General features: G+C 54.1%; 2 protein-coding genes across 3 annotated transcripts; both read left to right on the top strand.

Moving 5' to 3' along the window:
• Nucleotides 1-270: 270 nt before the first annotated feature.
• On the top strand, nucleotides 271-7,066 carry LOC138806862 (potassium channel subfamily K member 4). Of its 2 annotated transcripts, XM_069992279.1 has the most exons (6): nucleotides 271-474; nucleotides 4,227-4,350; nucleotides 4,477-4,637; nucleotides 4,833-5,019; nucleotides 5,492-5,631; nucleotides 6,481-7,066. In XM_069992279.1, the coding sequence occupies exons 1-6, from the start codon at nucleotides 286-288 to the stop codon at nucleotides 6,880-6,882; spliced, it is 1,203 nt and encodes a 400-aa protein (XP_069848380.1). In that variant the 5' UTR covers nucleotides 271-285; the 3' UTR covers nucleotides 6,883-7,066. The 2 variants fall into 2 exon arrangements, with proteins under 2 accessions (XP_069848380.1, XP_069848379.1); XM_069992278.1 differs by lacking the exon at nucleotides 4,227-4,350 and having other exon boundaries at nucleotides 352-474.
• A 501-nt stretch (nucleotides 7,067-7,567) lies between these two features.
• LOC138806861 (cation channel sperm-associated auxiliary subunit zeta-like) lies at nucleotides 7,568-13,167 on the top strand. The gene is made up of 6 exons (XM_069992277.1): nucleotides 7,568-7,637; nucleotides 7,787-8,093; nucleotides 9,672-9,740; nucleotides 9,898-9,977; nucleotides 10,709-10,775; nucleotides 12,984-13,167. The coding sequence occupies exons 1-6, from the start codon at nucleotides 7,614-7,616 to the stop codon at nucleotides 13,088-13,090; spliced, it is 654 nt and encodes a 217-aa protein (XP_069848378.1). The 5' UTR covers nucleotides 7,568-7,613; the 3' UTR covers nucleotides 13,091-13,167.
• The last annotated feature ends 102 nt before the right edge of the window (nucleotides 13,168-13,269 follow it).

Genomic DNA, 13,269 nt, shown 5'->3' with positions numbered 1-13,269 from the left:
ACTCTTCTTCCAGCCCGAGTCCTCTGATGGGGCTGAGGGACGGACAGAGGTGAGAAGGAGACTAGAATCAGGAGTTCTGTGGGATCCCTGCTATCAAGTGTCTAGCCAGAAGGACCACAGGAGACACATGGGGGGCGGGGGAGGGCAGAGGGGGAGGGTGTGCGTGTTAGGCATTTATTGACCCCAGCGTCCCTGGTTTTGCCCACAGTGACCACTGCTCCCCAGGACCCCCCTGCCCCGCCTCCCCAGGCGGGCAGTGGAGCCGGACCTGCCCCTGGACGTGCCATGCGCAGCACCACACTCCTGGCACTGCTGGCACTGGTGATGTTGTACTTGGTGTTGGGTGCCCTGGTGTTCCAGGCCCTGGAGCAACCCCACGAGCAGCAGGCCCAGAGGGAGCTGGGGGAGGTCCGAGAGAAGTTCCTGAGGGCCCATCCATGTGTGAGCGAGCTGGAGCTGGGGCTCTTTATCAAGGTGCGTGCAGGATGGAGCCCCTACGGCACTTGTTCCGTGGGACTGGTTCTGGGATGTGAGGGGGCTTCCAGACACAGATCCCTAAGGACTAGGTGCAGCTGTGGGGTGCTGGGCAGGAGCTGGGATTCAAGTCTCTGTTTCAATATGGTGGCCAGGAGCTGTCTTTTGTTTTCCTTATTGTGCCTGGTAAGCAGGCTGTGCTCTTGGAATTTGTGTGATGGTGATGGATGGATGGATGGATGGATGGATGGATGGATGGATGGATGGATGGATGGATGGATGGAAGACAGGCAGGCAGGCAGGAAGGACGGACAAATGAATGGATGAATGAATGAAATACATGAAATGAGGTCTAACTCACCCTATAAGTTGCCAGGTAAAATTCAGGATGAATTCATGTGCATCTTAGTTAAGCAACTAATGCATTTTAATCTAAGTGTGATCCTGCAATGTTTTTACTTGCTAGCACTGGCAGTCTTCCTGATTCTGACTCCTATACATTTTTGGAGTCACAGATGCCTTAGAGAAATCCAAGACAACGATGAGCAGCAATCTCCCCGCCCCCCCCCAGCTGTGCCTATGAGGCACAGAAAGATGACTTTGGAGGGCTTCTGTCCATGCCACCATGGATGCCAGGCCAGGGGCCTCTTGCCCCCGCCCTCCAGGACCCATGTTTACCTGATGGGCAAGTTGGGGGGAGTAGACTTTTCTGAGGTACTGTGTAACCAACCTCCAGGCAGTCAATAAGGAAAGCTCTAGACTTCAGTCTTCTGGAGCTGGTGAGTTCCTCTGTTGCTTTTTCTGATTTCCCAGCCATTGTCATGAAAAACTATTTAACAAATACTTTTGTTTTTAATACCTTTTTTTTTTTTTTTTTGGTCTGTTGTGAGGCTTGAACTCCGGGCTTGGATTCTTTCCCTCAGCTCTTTAGCTCAAGGCTAAGACTCTAGCACTTGAGCCACAGCACCACTTCTGGTTTTCTGGTGCTTAATTGGAGATAAGAGTCTCACAGAGGAGCTGGGAAGGTGGCTCAGTGGTAGAGTGCTTGCCTTGCATTCATGAGGCCCTGGGTTCATTCCTCAGCACCACATAAACAGAAAAAGCTCGAAGTGGTGTTGTGGCTCAAGTGGTAGAGCTCCAGCCTTGAGCTGAAATGCTGAGGGACAGCGCCCAGGCCCAGAGTTCAGGCCCCACAAACAAACAAACAAACAAACAAAAAATGTCTCACAGACTTTCCTGCCTGGCTGGCTTTGAACCACAATCCCTGGATCTCAGCCTCCTGAGTTGCTAGGATTACAGATATGAGCTACCAGCACCCAGCTTTGCTTAGCATTTTTGTTCAAAGCTGATACTCTACCTCCTGAGCCACACCTCTACTCTGGCTTTTTTTTTTTTTTTTAATGTTGGTTAATTGGAAATAAGAATCTCTCAGACTTGTCTGCCCAGGCTGTCTTGGAACTGCCATCCTCAGATCTCATCCTTCTGAATAGCTCGGATTACAAGCATGAGCCACCAGCACCTGGCAAATAAATACTTCTTTACCCAAGCCTACAACTCCTGGTTCCCTGCCTGTTCTTTGTAGAGAGTGAGGCTGTTGTGAGAGCCTCAGCAGTCTGGCAGGACCCTGTTAAGAGATGAGGTGGGGTGAAGCCAGGTCACTGCCCACCTGACATGGCTCTTGACACTTAGAGAAAGGAGGAGAAAGCTCTGAGAGGTCTGGGCAGAGTGAGAGAGTATGTCTGGTCAGATCACAAGGAGGGGGGGGGAGGGGGGAGAGCTGACCTATTTTATCTTCACAATGGAATTGCTTTATTCCTGGATTTGAAAGAGGAAAAAGAGGGGCAGGACCTAGAAGGGTGCCTGAGAGCCCCTTTATTTCTCTTTCAAAGTAAGAATGACTCATGCGATGATCGTGTACCTACTGTGTGCTGTAGCCCATGAAACGAGGAAGGGAATGGAGACTAGGAGAGAGCAGATACAGGCTCTGCCCTAGACCATATCACATCCGGGGACAGACAAACCACTGTAAGATCAGTGAAAAGGGACATTTCCTTCCTTCCTTCTTTAAGTACCCACTGTGTGCTGGATTGTGGGGATTGCTGGCCACTGAAGTGAATGGCGTGGGAGAGGCAGCATGGAGATGGGTGGGCCAGGGAGCAGCCTGGGGTAAAGGCGGCAAACTAGAGCACTCACTGGAGAGTCTTTTTGCAGAATCTGGATTGAGCAGATGCAGAGTCATTTGGAGCAGAAATTAGAACACACAGAATGATAGAGGATTTTTTTTTTCCCTTCTGAGTAGTGAAATGTATGAGAAAAAGTTGCAAAATAAAAAAAAATCACTTTTAATCAGACATTTCACCTCTTGCCTTCATTAAGGAATCATGGTTACAGGAAGTGGCATGGTTTCAGAAACTCCGGAGGGGGGAGGGCAATGAGTGTATTTTGGGGGTGCCAAGTTAGAGTTCCAGGAGAGATGACGGGGGCAAGGGAATTGGGACCAGTTAGGAGAACTTGCAGGCTGGGCTGGCCAGCCTCGGCCGGATCCTGTTGACAGAAGAAAGCCCCACCATTTTAGGAAGATGAAGTGGAAAGAGTCTTCTTCAGGAGGATTGCAGAGAAGTAGAGGGTTGAAGTCTCCACACATGGACACTTCCTTTGTGCTCCATGGGGTAGGACCCTTCTTAGTGTCTCTTACCTGTGCTGTGCCCTCAAACCATGGGCCCTGCCTTAAGGGGTCAAGAGAGAGAGCAGACACTTCATTCCTTCACTAATGTTTATTGAGCACCGATGGGTTTTGGCTGGGACATTAATGTGTGTGTCTACCCCAAAATTGGCTGCAAACGTTTGAAAGTGGGGGATTCAACTCAGTTTCCATGGAGGCATACTGGAGGGGAGTCCGAGGAATGCTGGAAAGCACAGGGCATGAGCCCCTTGTGAAAAGATACCCACCACAAACCACAGGGCTTACTTTTTATAAGTGCATTAATTCTGTGATGTGTGTGTGTGCACGCGCATGTGCCCATCAAGACTGGGACATTAATTCCTCACAACAAATCTATGAGGGTGGCTGGGTCCCAGTAGCTTACACCTATAATCCTAGTTACTAAGGAGGCTGAGACCTGAGAATCAAGGTTTGAAGCCAGCCTCGGAGGGAAAGTTCAGTGAGACTCTTTCATCTCCAAGTAACCAGCAAAAAGCTGAAAGTGGAGGGTAAAGTCCAATGAGAGCATGAGGCCCTGAGTTCAAGCTCCAACACAAACACATACACACACACACACACACACACACACACACACACACACACACACACACACACACACACACACACACACACACACACACACACACACACACACACACACACACACTCCATGAGGCTGCTTCTCCAATCATTGCTACTTGGCAGATGTAGAAACTGAGACATAGAGAGCAGAGCTAACTTGCCCAAGGTCACACAGTACCAAGATTTGAACCCAGGGGGATCCCAGACTCTCTGTACCTCACCGCCAATTAGGAATCTGTTGTGTGAAGTTGGGGTGGGGAGAGGCAGGTAATTGAATGTTTCTACAGCCTCATGAAGGTCACATTTGCCTGAAGGTGGTTTGGGTCACCCAATCTGCTGTAAGGGATTGATTGCCTTGGAGTTCCGGGCAGGAGGGGAAGAGGGACATGCACCCTAGAAGATGAGGGTCAGGGAGCCGGCTGGGGCAGGGGAAGGGCTGAGGCTCCTCCCTCTGTGCCTTGTCCCACAGGATGTGGCTGAAGCCCTGGGAGGGGGTGCGGATCCAGAAATCAACTCAACCACGAACAGCAGCCACTCAGTCTGGAACCTGGGCAGCGCCTTCTTTTTCTCAGGGACCATCATCACTACCATTGGTGGGGGAGGAGATACGGCACGTGGATGGGCGGTAGAGGGCAAGGAGTTACCTTCTGGGGGACGGCGCAGGGAGAGGTAGGGGTGCCAGGTGACACCTCCCCTTCTTGCACTGCTCCTCTGCGCAGGCTACGGCAACGCAGCCCTGCGCACAGATGCCGGGCGCCTCTTCTGCATCTTTTATGCCCTGGTGGGGATCCCGCTGTTCGGGATCTTGCTGGCAGGGGTCGGGGACCGGCTGGGCTCCTCTTTGCGCAGAGGTATTGGCCACATCGAAGCAATTTTCCTGGTGAGCTGCTCCCGGGCCCCTGGTGCACTTGTGCTGGGGGTGAAGATTCCCTCCCCTAGGTCCCCAGTAAGTGAGATGCCTGGATCCTCCCCTGAAGCACCCCATCCCCACACCCCCGGGGAGGCAGGGGTTCGGAGAAATGGGAGTGGAGGGGGTTGTGGACTTGGTGGTCCTGCGTGCCGCCCCTCCCTGCAGAAGTGGCACGTGCCCCCGGAGCTGGTGCGGGTGCTGTCCGCGATGCTCTTCCTGCTCATCGGCTGCCTGCTCTTTGTCCTCACGCCCACGTTCGTGTTCTGCTATATGGAGGACTGGAGCCAGCTGGAGGCCATCTACTTTGTCATAGTGACGCTCACCACCGTGGGCTTTGGAGATTACGTGGCGGGTAAGGTGCTGTGTTTCCTGTCTGCTTTGTTTCCTGTCCCGGAGCTCTGCCGTCTGGGTGCTCCCTTCAAGTCCCACATGGAAACTGTGCTCCAACTCCTACATGGGAGTCAGGCAACAGTGCACCGTGCACTTTGATTCACGCAGCACCTGTGCACGCGTAACATTGTGATACATCCATGTCCTGTGTATGCACATACTGCATGCACAGATGTCCATCGTCCACCTCACATCCAAAGGGGCATTTTTCCGTGGCAAGTTTGCCGTGCACACCTTCATCAATGCTGCATTCATCTTCCAGTTCACATTTGCACACATTAGCTCCTTCCCCCTCCCCCACACTCATTTGCACACATTAGCATCCACCCTGCAGAGGGCTCCCTCGCTCAGTGAGGGTCAGAGACCTTCAGTGATCCATCCCCCACCCCCACACAGCCATCAACCTGTTTTTTCCGTCCCTGGTGGGACCCTAGGCGCTGATCCAAGGCAGGACTCCCCTGCCTACCAGCCGCTGGTGTGGTTCTGGATCCTGCTTGGCTTGGCCTACTTCGCCTCGGTGCTCACCACCATTGGGAACTGGTTGCGTGTGGTCTCTCGCCGCACGCGGGCAGAGGTAGGCGCTCCTGGCTAGCGCTGCAATGCGCCTGTGCTACCGCTGGTGTATTAAGGCCTGCTATGGGCTCTCATGGGCCTGGCTGCCTCCCTGGCAGTGTGCGATCCTGGAGTTAGGGGGCTAAGTGACACCTCGTGTGTGCCCAGAGAGGTAAACTCAAGTATGCTCGACCCCTTCTGCCCTCATGCATGGGGTTGCCAGATTTAGCAAATTAAAAGGGAAAAAAATGCAGGAAGTCCAGTTAAACATGAATTTCAAATACCCTAAAATTGTATTTGTTATTTGATCTGAAACTCACATTTATTTAACTGGCTGACCTGCATTTTGCTGCCCTGGTGCAAGCACTTGGCTAAATACAGGCAGCGAAGATCTTGGAACTGGACAGGAAGCTGAAATAAAATTGGGGCTCTGAAAGAGAGCGGGGCGCTGGTGCCTCAGGCCTGTTATCTAGCTATTTCAGGAGGCTGAGATCTGAAGATCCAAGTTGGAGCCAGCCCTGAGCAGAAAAGTGTATGAGACTCTTATCTCCAAGTAAGGGCAAAAGGCCAGAAGGGGTGTTGTGGTTCAAGTGGTAGAGCACCAGTTCTTGGGTAAAAAAAAAGCTCAGGAACAGCACCGAGGGCCTGAGTTCATGCTCCAGTAGCAGGACAATAATAATAATAATCTGGTGCTTTGTAGAAAGATGGTTGCAGGAGGGGTTACTTCTATGCAGATGCAGAAAGGTGTGAGGCGCCCCCCACAGGCGCCAGCAGGAGGGTCAGGTGACCACAGGAGGATGCCTGCCCGGTGAAGGGACAGGCGGGCTGGCAGTCTGGAGAGGACCCCTGGTCCAGGATTACTTTTCCGCAGATGGGCGGCCTCACCGCCCAGGCTGCCAGCTGGACAGGCACGGTGACCGCACGGGTGACGCAGCGGGCCGGACCCCCCGCGCCGCCGCCGCCGCCAGAGAAGGAGTGGGTGCTCCTGCCTCCGCCGTGCCCACCGCCGTGCCCATCGCCGCCCGTGGGCCGGCCCCCGTCGCCCGGGCTGCCCGAGAAGAAGGTGGCGGCGCCCTCCCCGCCCACCGCCTCCGCCCTGGACTACCCCAGCGAGAACCTGGCCTTCATCGACGAGTCCTCCGACACGCAGAGCGAGCGCGGCTGTGCCCTGCCGCGCGCGCCGCGCGGGCGCCGCCGCCCCAACCCCCCCAAGAAGCCGGCCCGGCCCCGGGGCCCCCGGCGACCCCGGGACAAAGGCATGCTGGCGGTGTGAGGGCCAGATCCCAGCTCGGACCCGCGAAGGGCTCCGTCCCTGAACTCTCCCCCACCCCACCCCGGCATGCTTGGCTTGTTCGACCAAAGAGCCCTCTTTCCTGGATGCCCGAGCTCGGGGCCGAGGGTCACCGAGCGGCCTCCCCCGCCCCAGCCCCTGCCTCACTTCTGGCCCTCCCCGGACCCCCCCCCCCGGCCTTTCTGTGTCGCTGCCCCGGCCAGGCTGGTCCCTCGCGACACCTCACGACTGTGCCTCCAAGCCTGCATCAATAAACGAGCAGTCTGCACCGCGCGGGCCGTGCGCTGCGGGACCGGGCTGCGGGGCTCCCCAACGGGGCGCGCACGGCCGGCCTTCCGTGACCCTCCTCCCCCAGGATCCCACGTCCATCCGGTGGGGAGGGAGGAAGGGAGGGATGGGGGGGGAGGTCACGTCTTGACCTGGAGGTGACCCTGCAGGGTCTGGGGTCGGAATCGGTCAAGGAAGGGGGCTGGGCGCCTCGGATCTCCGCGCGCGAATGGGGTGCGGGTGCGGGTGTTGGAGGGACGCGGGAGAGCGCGTGGCGTCCGCGGTGAACTCTCCGGGTGGGGGGACGCCACCCCCCCCCCCCAGGGCCCGCCATTCCGCAGAGCCTCGCCGCCCCTCCCCCGCGGCGGAGCGTGACCCCCGCCCCGCTCCCCTCCCCCGCCCCGCCCCGAGACCAGCGGCCTCTGGTTCCGTTGCGGGCGAGAATCATGGAAGGGGAAAAGCCTCTCAAAGTAAGGACTTTTCCCTGCGCCCCCTCGCCCGGCACCCGGAGGAAACTGGCACCCTCCCCTCCCCAACACTTGTCCCCGTTCCCACCCCCGCCCCACCAGGCCCCCCTCTCCCTCTGCGCCCCGGCTCCCCACTGGTCTGTGGCCCACAGGGGGCGCCGAAGCCTTCGGAGCGCCGGGGCAGCGCGGGCAAGGCCACCCTGACCAGCCACATCCTCAACCTGTGGAGCACCGCCACGCTGCTGCAGCCGCAGGTGAACCTGTCGCTGGCCGAGATCTGCGAGAACTTCGACGATGAGGGCCGAGACGTGGGCAAGATCCGCCGGCAGAAGAGCCAGTCCCTCACCCCCAAGCCCCAGGAGCTGGAGGAGCAGGCCCTGCTGGACCTGGAGCTGCACGGCTGCAACTCCATAGAAGGCCTCCCGAAGAAGGGGGCCGAGGCCATCAGTACCGAGGCCGGTCAGTGTGACTTGGCCAGGCCTTGGGCACCCACGGGGCAGGGCCGGGGCGGGGTGTGTGTGTAGGGATGGGGAGGGTCTCAATTTCCCTTCTGTAAAATGGGGGCGGGCGGGTGTGGGGGGAATCCAGATGGAAGTTTCTCAACTTCCCTGGGAGGGGCGCTAGAGAGAATCCTCCATCCTTTAATGCAAAGAGGCATTCCTCGGGTGCCCCCTACCGGCCAGTCAGAACCCACATTTGGGGGGCGGGTTGAGGGGGGAGGCTTTGGATCTGGTTGTTGGTTTATTTGTGATGCTGAGGTTCGAATCCCGGCCCTCATACAGGTTAAGCGAGCACTCTGCCACTGAGCTTCGATTCCCCAACTTCTCTCCCTCACCTCCACACACATTTGATAAACTCAGGGCTCCGCTCTTGCTAGACTGGCTTTCTACCAACACATCTGGCTTTTTGCAGGTTGTTTGGAGACAAGAGTCACTTAGATTTGTCTGCCCTGGTTGGTTTTGAAACATGATCCTCCATATCTCAACACCTTGAGTAGCTGAGATTAAAGTGAGCCATTGGCATCTGCTTCCCTAGATTTGAATGGACTCATGGAGCCAGTTGAAGGAGTTATTCTCTGTCTAAAGATTTGCACTGAGGTCACTAGTGTGTGTGTGTGTTTGTGTGTGTACGTGTGCAAGCATGTGAGTGCACCCTGGTCCTGGGCTTGAAACTCAGGGCCTGGGCACTATCCCTGAGAGCTTTTGTGCTACAGCTCCTTCCTTCCTTCCTTCCTTTTTTTTTTTTTTTTTTTTTTGGTCTGTCATGGAGCTTGAACTCTGGGCCTGGGCACTATCCCTCAGCTCTTCAGCTCAAGGCTAGCGCTCTACCACTTGAGCCACAATGCTACTTCCTGTTTTTCGATGGTTTATTGGAGATAAGAGTCCCACGGATGTTCCTGCCAGGGCTGGCTTTGAACTATGATCCTCAGATCTCAGTCTCCTGAGTAGCTAGGATTACAGGAGTGAGCCACTGGGCTGGCTGTTTACAATTTTTAAGCACCTACCACAGTATCTTTTTTGGGGACTTGTTACCCCTACTTGATCTCTCCACCTTCACTAGAAAATAAGAACTAATAACTGTGTAACATTTTGAGCATTTGCTTTATATCAGATATTAGGGTTCCTTGCATAATTACCTCTAAGCCTCCCAACTGTTACAGGAGGCCCTCCCAGGCTGGGGATACAGCTCAGTGGTAAAGTTCTTTTTTTTTTTTTGGTGGTCGTGGGGCTTGAACTCGGCCTGGGCGCTGTCCCTCAGCTCTTCAGCTTAAGGCGAGCGCTCTACCACTTGAGCTACAGCGCCACTTCCGGTTTTTCTGGTGGTTTATTGGAGATAGGAGTCTCACGGTGGGCTGGCTTTGAACCGAGATCCTCAGATCTCAGCCTCCTGGGTAGCTAGGATTACAGGCGTGAGCCACCAGCGCCCGGCAGTGGTAAAGTTCTTACCTAGCATGTGCAAGGCCCTAGGTTCAATCTCTAGCACTGCATAAATAAAAACAATGTCATTAGAGGCCATTCTTATGACTCCATATTGCAGGTAAAGAACCTGAGGGCAAGAGATTTCCAATTGTTGGCCCTAAGTGGGAGAGGCGGAACAGAAATCCAGGTAGGTGGAACTCTAAAGCCCAGGCTTGTAGCCCTTGCCCCATCCTGACTCCCAACTGAGGTAGCATGCACAACTGGTCTTCTACCCATCCATCTCCTCTGCTCCAGGGAAGACGGAGGAGTCTGCTGACAACTAACTCCTCTTTTCTTTTCTCTAGAAAAGTGTTCCTCAGAGTCATTAATCAGTCTCTCAAAGAACGTACCCCATCGAGCCTATTGGACAGAACAGCAGAACAGGGTTAGAGGGGTCTAAGAATACTGGGGAGGTGGTTAGAGAATGGAAGATGACAAGCAAGCTGAGAGTTATAGCAGAGGAAGGGTGGAAATGGTTGGCAGAGGGGAAAAGAAATAAGGTGGGGCTCCGATGGCTCTCACCTGTAATCCTAGCTACTCAGGAGGCTGAGATCTGAGGATCACGGTTCAAAGCCAGCCTGTGTAGAAAAAGTCCATAAGACTCATCTTCAGGGCTGGGAAGGTGGCTCAGTGGTAGAGCGCTTGCCTTGCATGCATGAGGCCCTGGGTTCGATTCCTCAGCACCACATAAGAAAAAAGCTGGAAGTGGGGCTGTGGCTCAAGTGGTAGAGTGCTAGCCTTGAGCTGAAGAGCTGAGGGACAGCACCCAGGCCCAGAGTTCAGGCCCCACGACCGGACCCCCCAAAAAAAAGAAAAAAAAGAAAGACTCATCTTCAATTAACCATCCAAAGGCCAGATTTGGAGCTATGGCTCAAGTGGTATAGTACTAGTCTTGAGCAGAAAAGCTCTGGGACAGTGCCTAGGCCCTGAGTTGTTTAAGTCCTGGACTAGCACGCACGAGCGCTCGCGCGCGCGCACACACACACACACACTCGAAAGAAAAAAAGACAAAAAGAGGAAGGAAGCTGGTTGGGGGTCGAGTTTCTAGAGATCATTTATCCTGTGGGCAGTGCTGGGGCTCCCCTGGTGCCTGAAGCTTTGTCTCACTGCTTTTAGCTGCCACTGCCCCTGATGGAACTCATGGAGAATGAAGCCCTGGAAATCCTCAACAAAGCCCTCAAAAGTGAGTCTCCCTCTCTGCCAGCTTCCACAAAAGCTCCTGGGGAACTGTACAGGACTTGGGTGAAGGTGGATGTCGGGATGTGTCTGCCGTGTCAGATCTCCTTAGCACTGACAATGACTCCAAGGATCCCATTACTGTTAAAAGTTGAGAATTCAAGCTGGGTGCTGTGGGCTCAACATGTAATCCTGGCTACTCAGGAAGCTGAGATTGGGAAAACTCATGTTCCAGGCCAGCCTTGGCAACAAAGCTCATTTATGACCCCATCTCATTGGAAAAAGCTGAGCATAGTGGTGGTGGGTGTCTGTCACTCTAGTTAGAGAGGGAAATGCAAAATCAAATTTTGGTCTAGGCTAAGAAAAGAGCAAGATCCTATGTCAAAAATAAGCAGACCATTTGGGCTGGGAAGGTGGCTTAGTGGCATGCATGAAGCTCTGGGTTCAAGTCCTCAGTACCATATACACAGAAAAAGCCAGAAGTAGTGCTGTGGCTCAAATGGTAGAGTGCTAGCCTTGAGCAAAAGGAACTCAGGAACAGTGCCCAGGCCCCAGGACTGGCAAAAGCAAGAAAGAAAAAAAAAAATGGAGCCCTCGCCTAGTGAATTGAAGACCTCAGTTCAGACCTCAGTACTGCCAAAAACAAAAAATAAAGTTTAGGCACAGAAAAACCCAATGTGGGAGGTATGGGGTGACTGTCAAAGTTCTTTTTTTTTTTTTTTTTCCTTCGGTCGTGGGGCTTGAACTCTGGGCTTGGGCGCTGTCCTTCAGCTCTTAAGCTCAAGGTGAGCGCTACCATTTGAGCCACAGTGCCACTTCCAGTTTTCTGTTTATGTGGTGCTGAGGAATTGAACACAGGGCTTCTTGCATGCAAGGAAAATGCTCTACCACTGAGCCACCTTCCCAGGCCCTGTCAAAGGTCTTTTTTTTTTTTTTTTTGGCCAGTCCCGGGGCCTGAACTCTGGGCCTGGGTGTTATCTCTCAGCTCATCAGCTCTTCAGCTCAAGGCTAGCACTCTACCACCTGAGTCACAGGGCTACTTCTGGCTTTTTCTGCTTATGTGGTGCTGAGGAACCGAACTCAGGGCCTCATGCATGCAAGGCAAGAGCTCTACCACTGAGCCACCTTCCTAGCCCCCTGTCAAAGGAGTTAATTGTGCCCCTCTCTAGCTGGTGTGGATATCTAAGGCTGTTCTTCACCTGCCCAATGGTATGACAGCCCTTGGGTCCCTTCTACGTGTGGAAATAAATGTACTAGTCTTTGGATTCTTGGGAAAAACTTTTTTTTTTTTGGTTGGTTGTGGGGTTTGAACTCTGGGCCTGGGCGAGTGTTCTACCACTTGAGCCAACTACCACTTCCATTTTTCTGGTGGTGAATTAGAGATAAGAGTCTCACTGACTTTCCTGCCTGAGCTGGCTTTGAACCAGAATCCTCAGATCTCAGCCTCCTGAGTAGCTAGGATTACAGGTGTGAGCCACTGGCCCCTGGCAAACTTTTTCTTTCTTTCTTTCTTTCTTTCTTTCTTTCTTTCTTTCTTTCTTTCTTTCTTTCTTTCTTTCTTTCTTTCTTTCTTTTCCTTTCTTTCTTCCTTTCTTTTTTTGCTGATTCTGGGACTTGAACTCAGGGTCTGGGATCTGTCCCTGAGCCTCTCTGTGCTCAGGGCTAGTGCTCTACCACTTGAACCACAGTGCCACTTCTGGCTTTTTCTACATAGGGGGTGCTGAGGAATCAAACCCAGGGCTTCATGCATGCTAGGCAAGCACTGTACCACTGAGCCACCTTCCCAGCCCGGGGAATTTTAATTATTATTAAGTAGTTGTAAAAGGGGTTACAATTCTATGAGTAGAGTTATGAGTATAAGGCTTCTTGGCCAATGTCATCCTTTCCTTTGTGGTAAACTTTTTAATGCCATAGGGCTCAGCAAAGAGAAAGGACAGAATGATTAAAGTGTGTGGTTCGGACGTCCTTAAAGCTGCTGGTTCACACGGCCCAAGTTCGGGCCAGAAGCAGCATCTTTAACCTTGGTGGTTAGCTTTCCTTCACCGATCGCCGCGGAGGTCCGGCGGGACCCACACCAACACAGACCCAAGCGCCTCCGCGGCGGGCATCCCAAAGCAGCTGCAGCTCCTCAGCTGACACCCGAGGCGCCGCCTGGCGGGGTGCGGGGAGGCCTCGGGGTGCCCGTGCCCTGAGCTCAGTTCTGCCCTGTTCCTAGGCTACCGGTCCCGGATCGGCAAAAACCACTTTCTGACTAAGGAGCTGCAGCGGTACATCGAGGGGCTCAAGAAGCGCCGGAGCAAGCGACTGCAGTGCACAGCCTAGCAAACCTCGACTCCCGCCGCCCCGCCCCGCCCCAGCCCCCTCCGCGTGAATATGAACCCTAGAGAAAATAAAAAGTGTCCGTGATCCCTGAGTCAGTGCGTGGCTGCCGCGTGAGGCCGACGCACGTGGCCCCGCCCTTCCCCGTGACCTTCATTCGGTCACCGCAGTGACCTTGAGTT

The sequence above is a fragment of the Dipodomys merriami genome, unplaced genomic scaffold, assembly GCF_024711535.1.
Source record: "Dipodomys merriami isolate MVZ:Mamm:240054 unplaced genomic scaffold, mDipMer1.0.p SCAF_409, whole genome shotgun sequence".
Classification (NCBI taxonomy): domain Eukaryota; kingdom Metazoa; phylum Chordata; class Mammalia; order Rodentia; family Heteromyidae; genus Dipodomys; species Dipodomys merriami.
The sequence above is the reverse complement of the archived record's forward strand: the minus strand, read 5'-3'. Positions and strand labels throughout refer to the sequence as shown.